Source organism: Salmo salar, chromosome ssa27 (assembly GCF_905237065.1).
Source record: "Salmo salar chromosome ssa27, Ssal_v3.1, whole genome shotgun sequence".
Taxonomy (NCBI): Eukaryota; Metazoa; Chordata; class Actinopteri; order Salmoniformes; family Salmonidae; genus Salmo; species Salmo salar.
In genome coordinates, this window is record NC_059468.1 from 9,024,144 (window position 1) to 9,039,674 (window position 15,531).

At 43.2% G+C, this 15,531-nt stretch overlaps 1 protein-coding gene across 1 annotated transcript; it reads left to right on the forward strand.

The window, feature by feature from the left end:
• On the forward strand, positions 1–15,053 carry LOC106588446 (thyrotroph embryonic factor). Its single transcript, XM_014177456.2, has 4 exons — positions 1–1,007; positions 5,563–5,988; positions 9,131–9,396; positions 11,347–15,053. Exons 1-4 carry the CDS (start codon positions 818–820, stop codon positions 11,560–11,562), a joined length of 1,098 nt encoding a protein of 365 aa, XP_014032931.1. The 5' UTR covers positions 1–817; the 3' UTR covers positions 11,563–15,053.
• Positions 15,054–15,531: the final 478 nt, after the last annotated feature.

The following is a 15,531-nucleotide window of genomic DNA, read 5'->3' on the forward strand; positions in this document are numbered from 1 at the left end:
AGAGAGAGAGAGCGCGCGACTAAGTGGGGAGAGGAAAACAAGGGACATCAACATCTATACTACTCTCATGTTGTTGGATATTATTTGACGAAGCCTTTTTCCCCCTTATCACCCCCCACCCTATACCCCCCCCCTCCACCCCCAAACATACACTTCTTTTCAACTTTCTCTATTATTGGATTTCTTTGAGTTTTGAGACTTTACGTAGGACTACACATTCAATGCTGTCCGTTATATTATAGGCATTTCTCCAAAATCCATTTCAATTATTTTTCGCGGAATATTTTTGTCCAGGTCAAGAAGAAAATCAACTCGGTTGTGATACCTATTATCCTCAAATAAACGGACATCATCAAGCAAGGCATGTTTCGCGAAATCTGAGCGCTGATGTCCAACTTTGTTTATCTCATAGATAGAGGCTGGAATAAGAGATTTATTAAAGGGCCCATTCCATCTGGCAAGATTAATGAATCGAACACTTATTTGACCATGGACATTTCTTTGAGGACATCATTTTCACTTTTGATTTCTTCATGGACATTTGGGAGAGCAATAGTTTATTGTTGATGTCAAGTTATATTTGATATGTCGAATTTCACTATTATTCTCTAACACTTTCTTAATTCATATTTAGAAAAACTATCATTCGGTGTTCGAATGAGGTAAACAGCAGTTGGTGTAGCAGTGTGTATTCAGCTGTCCACCTTTTTAATCGTCACGTCACTGTGTTGTGAACCCGCTGATAGCCAGTCAATCATTTGTGGATTAATCGGATAAATTCCGCGTTCATTCCACGGTGGGAATCAACGGCGTACCAATGTCTAGGCCGCTCACACAGCTCCTACCGCCTGACCTCCCGGCCGGAGCGAGCCCACAGTTCAGTACCGGTAACCTCGCGGGCAGTGTCCCGACCGGCGGACACTTGAACTCCATGGCCAGCCTCAAAACTCTCCTACAGCTGCCCATCAAGGCTGACCAGCGAGCGAAACACTGCTGTGCAATGAAAGGTGAGGTTTGTGTGTGTGGTGGGGGCAGGGAGGGATGGAAGCGGAAAGTTCATGCATATCAAATGTTAAAATTAATAAATACACACACACACACAGGCTGGCCTGCAATCTTTGTTTTCATTCTGTTGACTTGAATTCATGTTTATAAATATAAAGCGTATAGGCTTGACAATTCTTGATTTGACTTGTATCATGCATTACTTATGGAAATAGGTTCATATTTTTAAGACAACACAGCAACAAGAACACACACAAACAGCGTTGAACATTAGCGCTTTTATCATTCAATAAAGACCTTCAATAAGGTCATAGCTCATGATATTGATGTACACTGAGTGTACAAAACATTAGGAATGCCTTCCTAATATTTAGTTGTACCCCCTTTTGCCCTCAGAACAGTCTCAATTCGTTGGGGCATGGACACTACAAGGTGTCAAGTGTTCCACAGGGATGCTGGCCCATGTTGACTCAAATGCTTCCTACAGTTGTGTCATGTTGGCTGGATGTCCTTTGGGTTGTGGACCATTCTTTATACAAACAGGAAACTGTTGAGCGTGAACAACCCAGCAGCGTTGCAGTTCTTGACACTCAAACCAATGCGCCTGGCACCTACTACCATACCCCTTTCAAAGGCACTTACATTTGTCTTGCCCATTCACCTTCTGAATGGCGTGCACACACACACAATCTCAAAGCTGATTTTTTTTAAACCTGACTCCTCCCCTTAATCTACACTGATTTGAAGTGACATCAATAAGGGATCATAGCTTTCACCTGGATTCACCTGGTCAGTCTATGTCAGGGAAAGAGCAGGTGTCCTTAATGTTCAGTACACTCAGTGTATATAGATGTCTACCACCAGTTCTCAATCCAACAAACATTGATTTTCACACTAGAGCCATTTTAAGTGGTCAAATGTTAACTAAGCGCTGCTGTTGTTTAATGTAAAGTACACATTTTAGATTTCTGCCTAAATAGACATACCCAAAAGTATTATTTATCATGAGTGCCATAAGCAATACCTAGCAATTCTTATACTGCCAGAAAGATTAAAGTCTCACTTTTCTGGTAATTTTTTAAATAAATTGCTGAGGTGTAGTTACTTTTGAGGACACAAACTCAAATTTACAGTACATTTATGATGGAAATATAAAAAATCATCTATCATTTTTTTCCTATTCATGGGTTGCATGTTTCGTCACAATATTGTTTTGAACGTTCGCTTTTTACTGATGCCCAATTGAGCATTCTACACAATGCATCGTCAATGAGCGCTGATGAAGATTTCATCAAAAGTGCATTACATTGGCTTGGAAATACAATGACATTCAAAGGGAGGCAATTAGTTTGTAGGAAAACCTTTTGTCATCATTTTGATGTCGCCAGATTGACTTTAGAGGCAGTACAACGTTAGCTAAAATTGAGGGGAGGTCACCTGATTTTAAGCTACCTAAGGTTAGATTTGCTAGCTATTTTTTGGGGACGAACTTTGCTAGCCAATGACAACATTGCCATCTGTCTAAAGTACATTTGGCGACATGATAATGCTGGCAAAGTTGTTTCCTACTAAACATTTCACAACTTTACTAATGCCATCGTATTTCCAGGCACTATATTGTAATTTACACTGAACAGGCGTCAGCCTCTGTCCGGAATGACTAGGCCTATCACGATTTTAGGGCACCACTATTGCGCCGCTGATAGAGGGCGGCTTGAGAACGTTCCTGACCCGACCGAGTGACGGAGGTGCAACCTATGAATTCAACAAAAATAGGTCTTGACCTTATTTAAATGCTTTCTAAATATAGTAACAATCAAATGATAAATGACTTACTATAATATTCCACCTGTCCTGTAACTGTGAAGTAAATATGATCACACTTAGTGACAGTATAAAAATTGGCACCATTTCATATAAATGACGAGGGACAAGTTTCTGCCCAGCAAAGCAGAGACGCCATTTAAACGCCCACTAACTTGTTACAACTTCAGCTTTAAGCACAAAGTTAATCTTTGAGCAATTGAAAGTGGTCTTGTTTAACTTCTACAAAATGATTTTTGTATCTTTTCTTGTTGAAAGATCTAAATCCAGCTGAGAAGGTCGCAGCAAGACGCTACTGCTTTTGCTGCGATCGCTAGGCTTTCCCGTTTCATATGCCGTGTTCATTGGAAGCGGAGCTACAAGGTTCACAGCCAGAGGAAATTGATCCTTTGTCTGGATAGGCCAGAAAGTGTGACGTGTTGCTCCCTATGCAAATGAGGTGTTCGATTTTCACATACTGCATCTCAGATGAGAGCGGAGAGAAGCATGCGGAGCGGGACAACCAGAGCTTTCATGGAGTGCGCAGCCATTGATGTTATGCCGTTCACAGAGTACTCTGTACACAAAAATGACGGGCGGAACCAGTCCAGAACCACACAAAGTCCCCTAAATAGGGGACTTAACGTTTAAGTTGAATGGATGTCACAACCTCAGTCAGCATCTGTCTGGCTAACATCCCCCCCCTGGTGGCTATATAGTTGAACAACGTCCCTCCACCATTTACATGGATGGTCTTTGTGTGAGAGACGATGCTGATCAAGACTGACAGCTCCTCCGATGGAGTCCGAGTACAAAGGGCCTACCAGCATCAAGTTCACCATCAGAACATGCATAGTCGTGGTGCATCACTAATGTTAAGGGATGGAGAAGGGTTTTTATTACATGAGATGGAGTCTTGAGTCTTTTTTTTTTTGCATCCGAGAGAGTTAGTGGCTTCGATGCATGATGCATTTCCCTTTAAACAAAAACAGTATATTCCTCTCCCTGGCATGCTTTGTTCTACGCCCTCGTATACACCCACACGCTGTACGCATCTCTCCTCTGTCTCCCTCGTCTATTCTCCTCTCCATCCTCTAGCACGTTTACCATATCTCCTCATTCACTCCTGTTGCACTTCTCACATCTCCCTCACTCCCCCTTCACTTCTGTCTCTTATCATCCCTCTTTTTTTTCTTTGCATTGCATATCTCTCTCTTTTCTCTCCTCTCCCATCACCCCCTCCTCCTATTTGCACTCCCTCTTATTTCTCTCCTCACCCTTCATTATCATCTGCTGTATTTCCTCTCATCCCCCAATATCGCCCTATCAGCCATCTCTCCTCCTATTTGAATCTCTTTAATCTCCACTCCTCTTCCCTTTCCTCTCCCTTATCAACCCATCTCCTTTTATATTCATTCCCTCTGTCTCTTTTTACTGTCTCCATTCCCTGTAATTACTCCTCTGTTCCTTCTCTCTCTGGTTTGGCGTTGCTTTCCCTTCCCTTTCTCCCCTCTCATTTCTCCTGTCTTCTCTGTCCTCTCTCCTGTCAGTCTTGCTTATTTTGCATTCCCTTTTTTTTCTCCACTCCCTCTCTCTCGCTCTTCCCTCCTACATGTCTCTCTCCTTTCCATCTCCATCTGCATGTGTGTGCTTGCTGACAATAATGTGCTGTGCTGTCCAGAGCCACCAGTACAGTCCGGGTGTGATCGTCACGCTATGAATCAGGCCTGTCACCCATTCCCCTACCACTTCTACCATGTCTCTGTGAAACCCTCTGCCTAGCCCCCAGCGGGGTCACACTGATAGTCATCCGCCATGTTTGAGCCCCCTCTCCTTGCTCATTAATCTGATTGCTCTCGCCTCCCCTTATTACCCCCTCCAACTCAAGGGAATGAGGGCTGAGACACCAGACGATGCCACCTCTGCTAATAGTTTTAGTATACCATCTCACTCTTGCCTCATTATGTTAGCATATTATCTCACTCTTCCTTCATTATGCTAGCGTAGCATCTCACTCTTTCCTCATTATGTTAGCGTAGCATCTGACTCTTTCCTCATGATGTTAGCTTAGCATCTCACTCTTTCCTCATGATGTTAGCTTAGCATCTCACTCTTTCCTCATTATGTTAGCCTACCATCTCACTCTTGCCTCATTATGTTAGCATATCATCTCACTCTTCCTTCATTATGTTAGCGTAGCATCTCACTCTTTCCTCATGATGTCAGCTTAGCATCTCACTTCTTCTTCATGATGTCAGAGTAGCATTTCAGTCCACCTTCATGATATTTGCATAGCATCTCACTCCCTTCCTCACGTTATTCAGCCAGCCTGTGTGTGAATGGGAAGACTGCTGCCACTGTTGCTGATGCATCCATGTAATGGCGGTTGGTTGCCTGCAAAGCTGATAAGGGCACGAGGCTCGCAGGCAGATTATGTGATGATAAGAGACATCAGTGATGAACACTGAAGAGGCTGGATTGTTGTACTCAATGGCCCTTCTTTCTTTCTTTCTTTCTTTCTTTCTTTCTTTCTTTCTTTCTTTCTTTCTTTCTTTCTTTCTTTCTTTCTTTCTTTCTTTCTTTCTTTCTTTCTTTCTTTCTTTCTTTCTTTCTCTCTCTCTCTTTTGCTATCTCTTCTTCTCCTCAATGTTCTCTCTCTTTTATTCTCTCTTTCTTTCTTTCATGCTCGCTCTCTCTCTCTCCAACTCTCTTCTCTCCATCTTTTTTCTCTCTCTCCCAATCTCCCGCCAACAGACAAAGACAAGCCCCAGGACTCGGACGAGGACACCATGGGTGGGGGCCCAGGCGGTCGGCCTTCCCAGTCGGCTTTCCTGGGGCCCCATCTGTGGGAGCGCACGCTACCCTGCAGCGACGGTGGCCTCTTCCAGCTGCAGTACATGGACCTGGAGGAGTTCCTGACTGAGAACGGCATGGCCATGCACAGCAAAGGTGGCAACAGCTCCAGCGCCAGCGCACAGGTGCCCTCGCAGAGCTCCCTGCAGTCGGCCGTGCCCAACCAGAGCTCCCAGTGCCCGCCATCCTCCCCTCCGCTATGTTCTTCTTCTTCATCATCCTCCATGTCCTCCTCATCTTCCTCCTCCTCACTGCTGGGCCTGGACAACGGGCCGCCACCACCAAACAGACTGCCAGGCATGATGGGAGGGCCCGAGTGCCTACGTGGTTAGTAGGGTGTGTGGTTAAAGAGGGGAGGGTGTGGGTTTGTCCAGGTATGTGTGTGTGTTTGATTGTGTCCACACGAGTGTTTCTGTTTCATTCTGACCGTATGTTTGCATGTTTTGCGTTGGTGTATCAAATCACATTTTATTGATCACATACACGTGTTTAGCAGATGTTATTGCGGGTGCTAGCGAAATGCTTGTGTTTCTAGCTCCAGCAGTGCAGTGATATCTAATAAGTGATATCTAACAATTTCACAACCATACACGCGCGCGTTTGCACGCGCAAATCTGTGTGTCTAAGCAAATCTTGTGTGCGGAAGCTCGACAATGTTGCAAGATGACTGGAACCGTCATTGCAGTAGTTGCTGCACCCTCAACATTCCCTAGGTCGGCATTGGTTGGTGGGGGAAAGCACGGCAGTTTGTGGAGCACAAAGGCAAAAACAAGTATGTAGGAGGGCCAGTGGAACGGCTTTGTGTTTCATTTGTCTAGTGTGAAATTGGTGGCATGATGCTGGCAGAAGATGTTATGTCAGCAGAAGCTATATAAAAAGACAGGGTATAGTCTCAAGCTAGTCCAATAGACTTTTCACTGCCCTTTATTTTGACGCTAACGCCTTCTGGTGGCATTTTCTAAACGACGCATGATATTGTATACTACCTTTATAAAGTACATTTAGTTTTCAAAACTACAAGCACATGCTTTACAATAACCATCAAGGTGTACCCTTTCCATGCATACTAAATGTTTGCACTTTTGGTGACTTGACTTATATTGCAGACTCCATGGGTTGCAGGGGGCAGATTCTTATGACATTGCCAGCAGTAAGATTTTAGTTCGATTTCCAAAAAGACAAGGGGACTGTAGCCTTCAAATAGTTATGTCACGTTCCATTTTCTGACAAAACATTCTTGCCGGATCTGGTACTGGGTCCAACACAACCACTCAGAGTTTACAAATACAGATCTGCTAAATACGTGCAACACAATCACACTACATTTATAAAGAGAACCTACACTGACTGGTCACAGAACAGGAAAAACAGAGTTACACCTTAGCTTAGAGAAATAAACAAATACATCAATCATTGAAATGGTGAGGTTAACTTAAGATCTCCCCTCTTTTACCACAATGATTCATTTGAATGAAATGTGGAGATGAAAGGGTTATTAAGGAAGACTGCAGTACAGTAAAAACTGCACAGAGAGAGAGAGAGAGCTGTCATTTTTCTCTCCCTCACTCTCTCCCCTCCCTCTCTCACACGCTTGGGCCATGTGCAGGCATCGCGTCACGTGCCGATGCAGAGAGCAATGGAGCGAGAGACGGGAAGGGTGGGGCATAGGAAGAGGGAGGGGTCGGAGGGAGGCATAGAGGGGGAGTAAAGCAGAGAGCGAGAGATAACATTGCATAAGACTAGCCTAGCATAAAGAAGCAGAGAGATTTACATTGCAGAGATAACGCCACCATGTCGCCATACCAGTGTTACACACTGAACAACTTTGTGACATAACATTTCAGAATTTCATGTTGTTGACAAGGACTGAGGGAAAGACTACTGTGAAATGAAAGGTGAGGTGTATTGTTTGTGTGTGATGGGGGGGGATAGTTTGTCTTATGAATACTTAGGAAGGAAGAATTCTGTGTATATTTTAAATATAAGCTAGAGGGAGGTGGTGGTATGTTGGGTGGGGTAGGGGTTGGAGGGGTATTGTAGGGAACTGTCTTTGTGGTGGCTATGGAGCAAGGGGACTGGGGAATGCATTTTATGTAACACACTTCCTACATTCCATTTCAGCATTGCATTTCCTCAAGTGTTTTCTAAAGACAGAGCACAATCAAACAATTGTTGCCAACAAGACTGATTTCCCCAGAGAGAATGCAATAATCAATAACACGAGACCAATATTTATTTCAAATGTAAAATTAAATGGCTATGTTATAGCTAATTTATGAATGTATAGGGAATGTATTGGTTGTCTTCCAGAGAGCAGCTGGTCTTGATTAGGCTATACCCCTTGACAAAAAGCTGCTGTGGCCATAGCTACAGCTCATATTACACCACAGGGAAGTAAAACAATGTAGTGAAGGCCTAATAAATTGCAGTCTAATTTCACTGGTTAAAGTTGAGTGTGAAAAAATAATAACAAATTATAGTGTGTTTGGATTATGAGCGCTTTAAAAATCCTGCTCAGAAGTGTTACCTGGAAAATTAGCATGTGTTGCTATCGAATGTCAAAAATGTATATTAAAGGAGTTGGTTCACTATTTTACAACTTGATGATAGATGGTTCCTCACCCTGAAAGTAGTCTATGGGCCAGGAGAAACTGTAATCAGGTTTCTATAAACAGCCACTACAAACGTCAGTTAACTTTAGACACCACAAGCTAACAATCAATGGAAGTGATGGGGGCGTGTGTGTTTTTTTTAAAATGGCAAAATCACCTTTTAAGCAACATCAAACTAAATATGGAGTTGATTTAAATTGATTTCAAGGGATTTGGACATTATTTTTGTAAACATGCTCACGTGCCCCTATCACTTCCATTCACTCTTAGCTTGTGGTGGCTAAAGATAGCTGAAGTGTGTAGTGGCTGTTTAAAGAAAACTGAACCTTGGATTACATAGACTACTTTAAGGGTGAGGAACCATCTAACATCAAGTTGTAAAATATTGAACTACTCCTTTAAAGATAATGCATATTTTACTAACTGAGGGAAATATAGTAGGACATTGATCAAAGGTTAAAGAGGGGGGAGAGAGCAATGGCCATACGAAAGCTCAGTGCTGTGTGTAGAAGGTTGTTTACACAGCAGCACTGTTCTTGGATCAGTTTCAACTTTTTGCCCAAAATGGTTGTTATTAGGATTAGGCTTTCGCGTCGGCTTATCCTGGATCAGCCAGCTCAACCACATGACTGACTGATTGATGTAGCCTATGCTTCCACCTGGTGGACGATCTGTATCACTGCAGCCACCGTGCAGCAGCCAGTTTATAAATGAGTGATGTTGCCATATACACAGAAATAACAAATCCTCTTTACCTTATTCTCGGCATGCTGGAGGCTTTGACCTTTCACCCTGGCCACGGTGTGAAGCATGTGACCAACCAAAAGTTTTGTTTTTGTTGGCCTCTCTCATTATAGGTTGCCAGGTCATGCCTCCAGACCTCTCGCCCTCCTCCACCACCTCCTCCTCCTGCCTCCCCGGGCCGCCAGGAGGCTCACTGGTCGCCAACGGCAGCGCTGACGTCATGGTGAACTTTGACCCTGACCCGGCGGACGTGGCGCTGTCCAGCGTGCCGGGCCAGGAGGCCTTCGACCCCCGGAGGCACCGCTTCTCGGACGAGGAGCTCAAGCCACAGCCCATGATCAAGAAAGCCCGCAAGATGCTGGTCCCAGATGAGCAGAAGGTACTACATTTCTTGCGATTCTTGGCTTTAAACGTAGTTTGCACCTAAGAAGCTTCAAGGTAAAGTTAGCAATATGATGTCATCATACGAAGCGGGGCAACTTCCTGTTTACTCAAGTGAATGACAATGGGGGCATGCCTCAAGGGAGGGCACACATTGGGAAGGGCCAAAAGTGGAAAGTTTGAACTGGCATGTAGATATGCATGCAATAAATAACAAGGTAGGAAACTCTCATATTGCTTTCTGTAGAGTAGCTAATTGTGACGGCATTGTTATTAAGGCACACACTTTAATAAAATCTTTATATACAGTTGAAGTCGGAAGTTTACATACACTTAGGTTGGAGTCATTAAAACTTGTTTTTCAACCACTCCACAAATTTCTTGTTAACAAACTATAGTTTTGGCAAGTCGGTTAGGACATCTACTTTGTGCATGACACAAGTAATTTTTCCAACAATTGTTTACAGATTATTTCACTTATAATTCACTTTATCACAATTCCAGTGGGTCAGAAGTTTACATCCACTAAGTTGACTGTGCCTTTAAACAGCTTGGAAAACTCCAGAAAATGATGTCATGGCTTTAGAAGCTTCTGATAGGCTAATTGACATAATTTGAGGCAATTGGAGGTGTACCTGTGGATGTATTTCAAGGCCTACCTTCAAACTCAGTGCCTCTTTGCTTGACATCATGGGAAAATCAAAAGAAATCAGCCAAGACCTCAGAAAGAAAATGGTTCATCCTTGGGAGCAATTTCCAAACACCTGAAGGTACCACGTTCATCTGTACAAACAATAGTACAAAAGTATAAACACCATGGGACCATGCAGCCGTCATACCGCTCCTAGAGATGAAAGTACTTTTGTGTGAAAAGTGCAAATCAATCCCAGAACAACAGCAAAGGACCTTGTGAAGATGCTGGAGGAAACAGGTACAAAAGTATCTATATCTACAGTAAAAACGAGTCCTATATCGACATAACCTGAAAGGCCGTTCAGCAAGGAAGAAGCCACTGCTCCAAAACCGCATAAAAAAGCCAGACTACGGTTTGCAACTGCACATGGGGACAAAGATCGTTCTTTTTGGAGAAATGTCCTCTGGTCTGATTAAACAAAAATATAACTGTTTGGCCATAATGACCATCGTTACGTTTGGAGGAAAAAGGGGGAGGCTTGCAAACCGAAGAAAACCATCCCAACCGTGAAGCACGGGGGTGGCAGCATCATGTTGTGGGGGGTGCTTTGCTGCAGGAGGGACTGGTACACTTCACAAAATAGATGGCATCATGAGGAGGAAAATTATGTGGATATATTGAAGCAACATCTTATGACATCAGTTAGGAAGTTAAAGCTTGGTCGCAAATGGTCTTCCAAATGGACAATGACCCCAAGCATACTTCCAAAGCTATGGCTTAAGGACAACAAAGTCAAGGTATTGGAGTGGCCATCACAAAGCCCTGACCTCAATCCTATAGAAAATATGTGGGCAGAACTGAAAAAGCGTGTGCGAGCAAGGAGGCCTCCAAACCTGACTCAGTTACACCAGCTCTGTCAGGAGGAATGGGCCAGAATTCACCCAACTTATTGTGGGAAGCTTGTGGAAGGCTATCCGAAACGTTTGACCGAAGTTAAACAATTTAAAGGCAATGCTACCAAATACTAATTGAGTGTATGTAAACTTCTGACCCACTGGGAATGTGATGAAGGAAATAAAAGCTGAAATGAATCATTCTCTCAACTATTATATACTGAGTTTAAAGGTATTTGGCTAAGGTGTATGTAAACTTCCGACTTCAACTGTACGTGCTTCAAGTGTGCAACTACAATGCTCAGCTTTGACACCTCTCCCCCTTCCCCCATTGCCATCACAAAACTGACCATTCTTGCCACTCTACTCCCCCCCCCCCCCCTCCCCACAACACGCCTCTACTTTGCCTTGACTCCTGCAGGACGACAAGTACTGGAGCCGGCGCTACAAGAACAACGAGGCAGCCAAGCGCTCACGTGACGCCCGGCGCCTCAAGGAGAACCAGATCACGGTGCGCGCCGCCTTCCTGGAGCGAGAGAACGCTGCTCTCAGACAGGAAGTGGCCGACATGCACAAGGAGCTGGGCCGCTGCCGCAACATCCTCAACAAGTTCGAGAGCCGACACGGAGACTTGTGAGGGAGAAGAAGAAGAAGAGGGGAAGGGTGGAGGAGGGAGAGGGTTAGAAGGCAGCCCCAACATTGGCAGCACTTTAGTTGAGGGGGTGCGCGTAGGGCCTACGTAGACGTGACTTAAGCATTGTATGACACCTGGCGTAAGCATCCGTGTTGTGAGTTGCCCGCAGTGTTGTAGTGAGTGCAGCCTCCATTTTGTGTATCTGTGCTATGCTGGTTTCACTTCCCTTGTCTCTTTGACAGGTTGCGACGTGACGTCATTCAGTGTTTATATCAGGTGTGTTGCAGTGTTTCTTTTTCGGGTAATGCGCAGGCCATACGCGCACCCATTCAGATGGGTGTGTTCAAATCATACAGATCACAGACGACTAATGTTTTTTAAGCTAAAGACAAGGAGACAAGCCAGGGGAGGACAGATGTGTCATTTTTTTCTATGACTGAACATGTATATTTTTTAACTGTACTGAGCAGGGAGGGAGGCATGGGCAAACTAGAAAACAGAGGATGAGCTATATCTAGAGGAGGAGGATTAGGAGAGGTAGGCAGAAGAGAGGACAGCAAAGAGAGTTCAACATAGGATAACTGTATATTTTTATATTTGCAAAGACAGTTCGGAGGAGATTTTGGAAATAATCTTTTGTATATTTTATATATGGGTGAGTTTAGTAGAGAGAGAGAGGGGCTATATGAAGATGTTTTAACCACGGGGTAGATGGATAAATTCTATATTTTGAACTTTGAACAACCATCCCGGTTTAGGGACATCGATCCTGAAGAGGTTTTAAGGGTCAGAGGTCGTAATAGAGAATGTATAATGGTTGAATCCAGGGACAACATGGCGAGAGAGGAGATGTATCTTAGTAAATGATTGTGGACATGAACAGATAGGTTAAATAAACATTGTGTAGTTTAAATAGTGTTCTTGTGGGTTTGTTCAAGCACTTAAAGGAAATGTTCTTTTTTTTTTCCTCACTCCAGCACCACCTCAACATCAACATATGTGAAAATGGCGCGTTTCTATGTTTTGTAGTAAAATAAATAGAGGAAGGTAAGTGTTTCCAATTAGATCATAAACCAGTTAGTAGGAAATTAGTAGGCAATGCCTACTCATAATTGGTTAAAAATCACACGATGCACACCGACGATGTCATTGGAGGAAACACTTATCTTAGAAACACGCAATTTTCACATGTTGATGTTGGGGTGGTGCTGGAGATGATGAATGTGAAAAGTGGTGGAGTTGACCTTTAATTTGTTATCGTCTCTTTGATTCCTTTCTTGAATTAAATCTTTTTAATTGTGTGTCTGGCAGTGAGGGGGAGAGAGAGAGAGAATTTATTGAAATGGTGCAGTCAGTGATCCATCACGAGAACAGCTGCATACGCACTGATGTTTGTGAATAAATATTGGTCAAATGCGTTGCCAGGTATACATGTAGATGGGTGAATATGTTTGGCTCAGCCGCAAACACAGACAGACACACACCACAAACAAACATTACTAGCCAAACAGTCCAATAACCTGGACCAGTGACTACGTATGCATTTTCACATTACACACACACATGCACGCCTCCATGTACGCACACACACACACACACACACACACACACACACACACACACACTCTTATTTCACATTTATTTATAAAGCCCTTCTTACATCAGCTGATATCTCAAAGTGCTGTACAGAAACCCAGCCTAAAACCCCCAAAAGCAAGCAATGCAGGTGTAGAAGCACGGTGGCTAGGAAAAACTCCCTAGAAAGGCCAGAACCTAGGAAGAAACCTAGAGAGCAACCAGGCTATGAGGGGTGGCCAGTCCTCTATTTGGCCCTGAAAGCAAGCTGGACCTTGAAACACAGGGCTGGTGTACGATAGCGCACAACCAGTCAAGGCAAATAACACTTCATCACTTTCTACAGCACATGCTGGGAATTTCTCTCTCTCTCTCTCCCCTCATCCTGATCCATTTTGAAGTGTGAAACTGGTTTAGAATTGATCGCCCAGGTTAAGTTGGCAGTGTTCAGCATGAACCGGAGCATGCTGCCACTTAACACACCCCGAGTTTGATTATAATGATGATTATTCTTGTGGATTATGTATGGTGCTCAACCTGTTCCTCCATCTGAACATAGACAACCCAACACAGTAACTGAACTGCCTATAGCCTTTTTATTTCTTTTTATTTGTTCTTTATTTTGCGTGTCATATTGCAAGAGTAAGTCTCGTATAGAGTGACACACAAAATAGTATGTCTATACCTCTCCTAAACCAGATAACCCAGTGAAACAATGCACCCTTATGCACCATACACATGTACAATTAAATACTACAGCTATTCTCTCACTAGATATGTGTGTGTATATAATATATCCTTGAACATATAATATATCCGTGACTATAGATGTAATAATATACATAGCTTGAATATATAAATGCAGTATAAGATGATTGGAATCATTGTCAATTTCTCAGGCGTTCTGGGGGACAAAAAAAACCTAAAAACTCTTACGATAAATCTTAACTTTGATTACAGAGGTTGTGTTTCTTATTTTTCTTTTTTTATCCGGTTTGTCCGGTTACATTTCGGAGCTGGCCCATTTTGGCAGTGCAATTAGGTAGAGTTCGATGGAATTCTACTGCGTACTACCAACTCACCTTGGGAGGGATGTTCTAATTCAACCAGTTCTGGATTTGAAGGTCTTTGTTGATTTCAGACATAGCATTCAATGTTATTTTGTATTATTATTATTATTATTATTATTATTATTATTATTATTACAGTTATGATTGCTAGTATTATCGTTGTTGTTGTTGTTATTATTACTCTAATTTATTTTCCTTGCTACAACTTTTAAGGGAGAATGCAGTTCTCATTTTTATCGCCCTTGTATTTTTCAAGACCATCCTTTACTCTACATTATTTTCTATGAGCCTGTTCACTATCGGCACCATCCAATGAGACTGTACAAAGCTCCAGGTGCACTGTGGGGACTGTAGTCTTGTCCGTGTGTTTTGTAATTGAACAAAAGCTGAAACAACCACAAACTATGGACTTGAAAGCCTGGAAGAATTTGAACTACATCTCCCAGCAGCAGGCTTCTAACACCGTCCATCTTTTGATGGACAAAGAAGCAACTTTTTGATACCTGGAACTTGTTTGCAGAAACTTATAAACTTTTGACAGTGCTATTTTTCTATGTGTCTGTATATGCATACTGCAACTTTTTGTGGGCATTTGTAGCCCATCCTCACAGTGATGGTATGCTACTAAACGGCATTGCGGGTAATGTGCACAGCCAATTTTCCCTTCCCCATGTGGATTACAAACTACTCCCTGTTGTGACTGTTATAAATAAACTACAAGTCCCATGAGCACACCACTACCCAATTGCACCAGTAATGTCTACTGATCCTGCCTATAGGGATGCTGAGGAATGTGATCTGGCTTTTCCCGAAAACACCAATAAAGACTCATCCTTACTCACTGAGAAAGCTTTTGTGGTGTCTTGTACGTTGTCATGATTTTATATCTTCTCTTTGTGTAAAACTGCAGTGAATCGTACTCACACAGCATCAGAAAGTACAACAGAGCGCCAATGGGGGGGGTACTAAGTCCCATTTAACATGGCGCTATTCTCGAGACCATATTAGACATCATAAAATGGCGGCCCGACGCTCCGAGTGCCACCTGTGAACAGTGGGCTGGTTCAGCTGTTCGTCAACGTGGATTGCGTCAAGCAGTCCCCCACGTAACTCCATTCTGCCATCTGTCCAATCAGTAGCAGCAGCAACAACATACCACCACACAGCTGTTAACTAACACGGGTTCAAATGATAGATCCACACGGACTCCCAGAGCATCTGTTTTTCTGATCACACTAGATGATAGATGGTAAACCTCAATCTGATTTCCCAGGTGAAGTAAATATTAGGTTGAACATAACCCTTTCCGATGTTTGTAGTTCATGAA

Bases quoted from the DNA above. Each gene is read 5' to 3' on its own strand.
- LOC106588446 (XM_014177456.2), top strand. From the start codon at position 818: ATGTCTAGGCCGCTCACACAGCTCCTACCGCCTGACCTCCCGGCCGGA. The intron at 1,008-5,562 runs GTGAGGTTTGTG...TCCCGCCAACAG, and splicing joins ACACTGCTGTGCAATGAAAG to ACAAAGACAAGCCCCAGGAC. The intron at 9,397-11,346 runs GTACTACATTTC...TGACTCCTGCAG, and splicing joins TGGTCCCAGATGAGCAGAAG to GACGACAAGTACTGGAGCCG.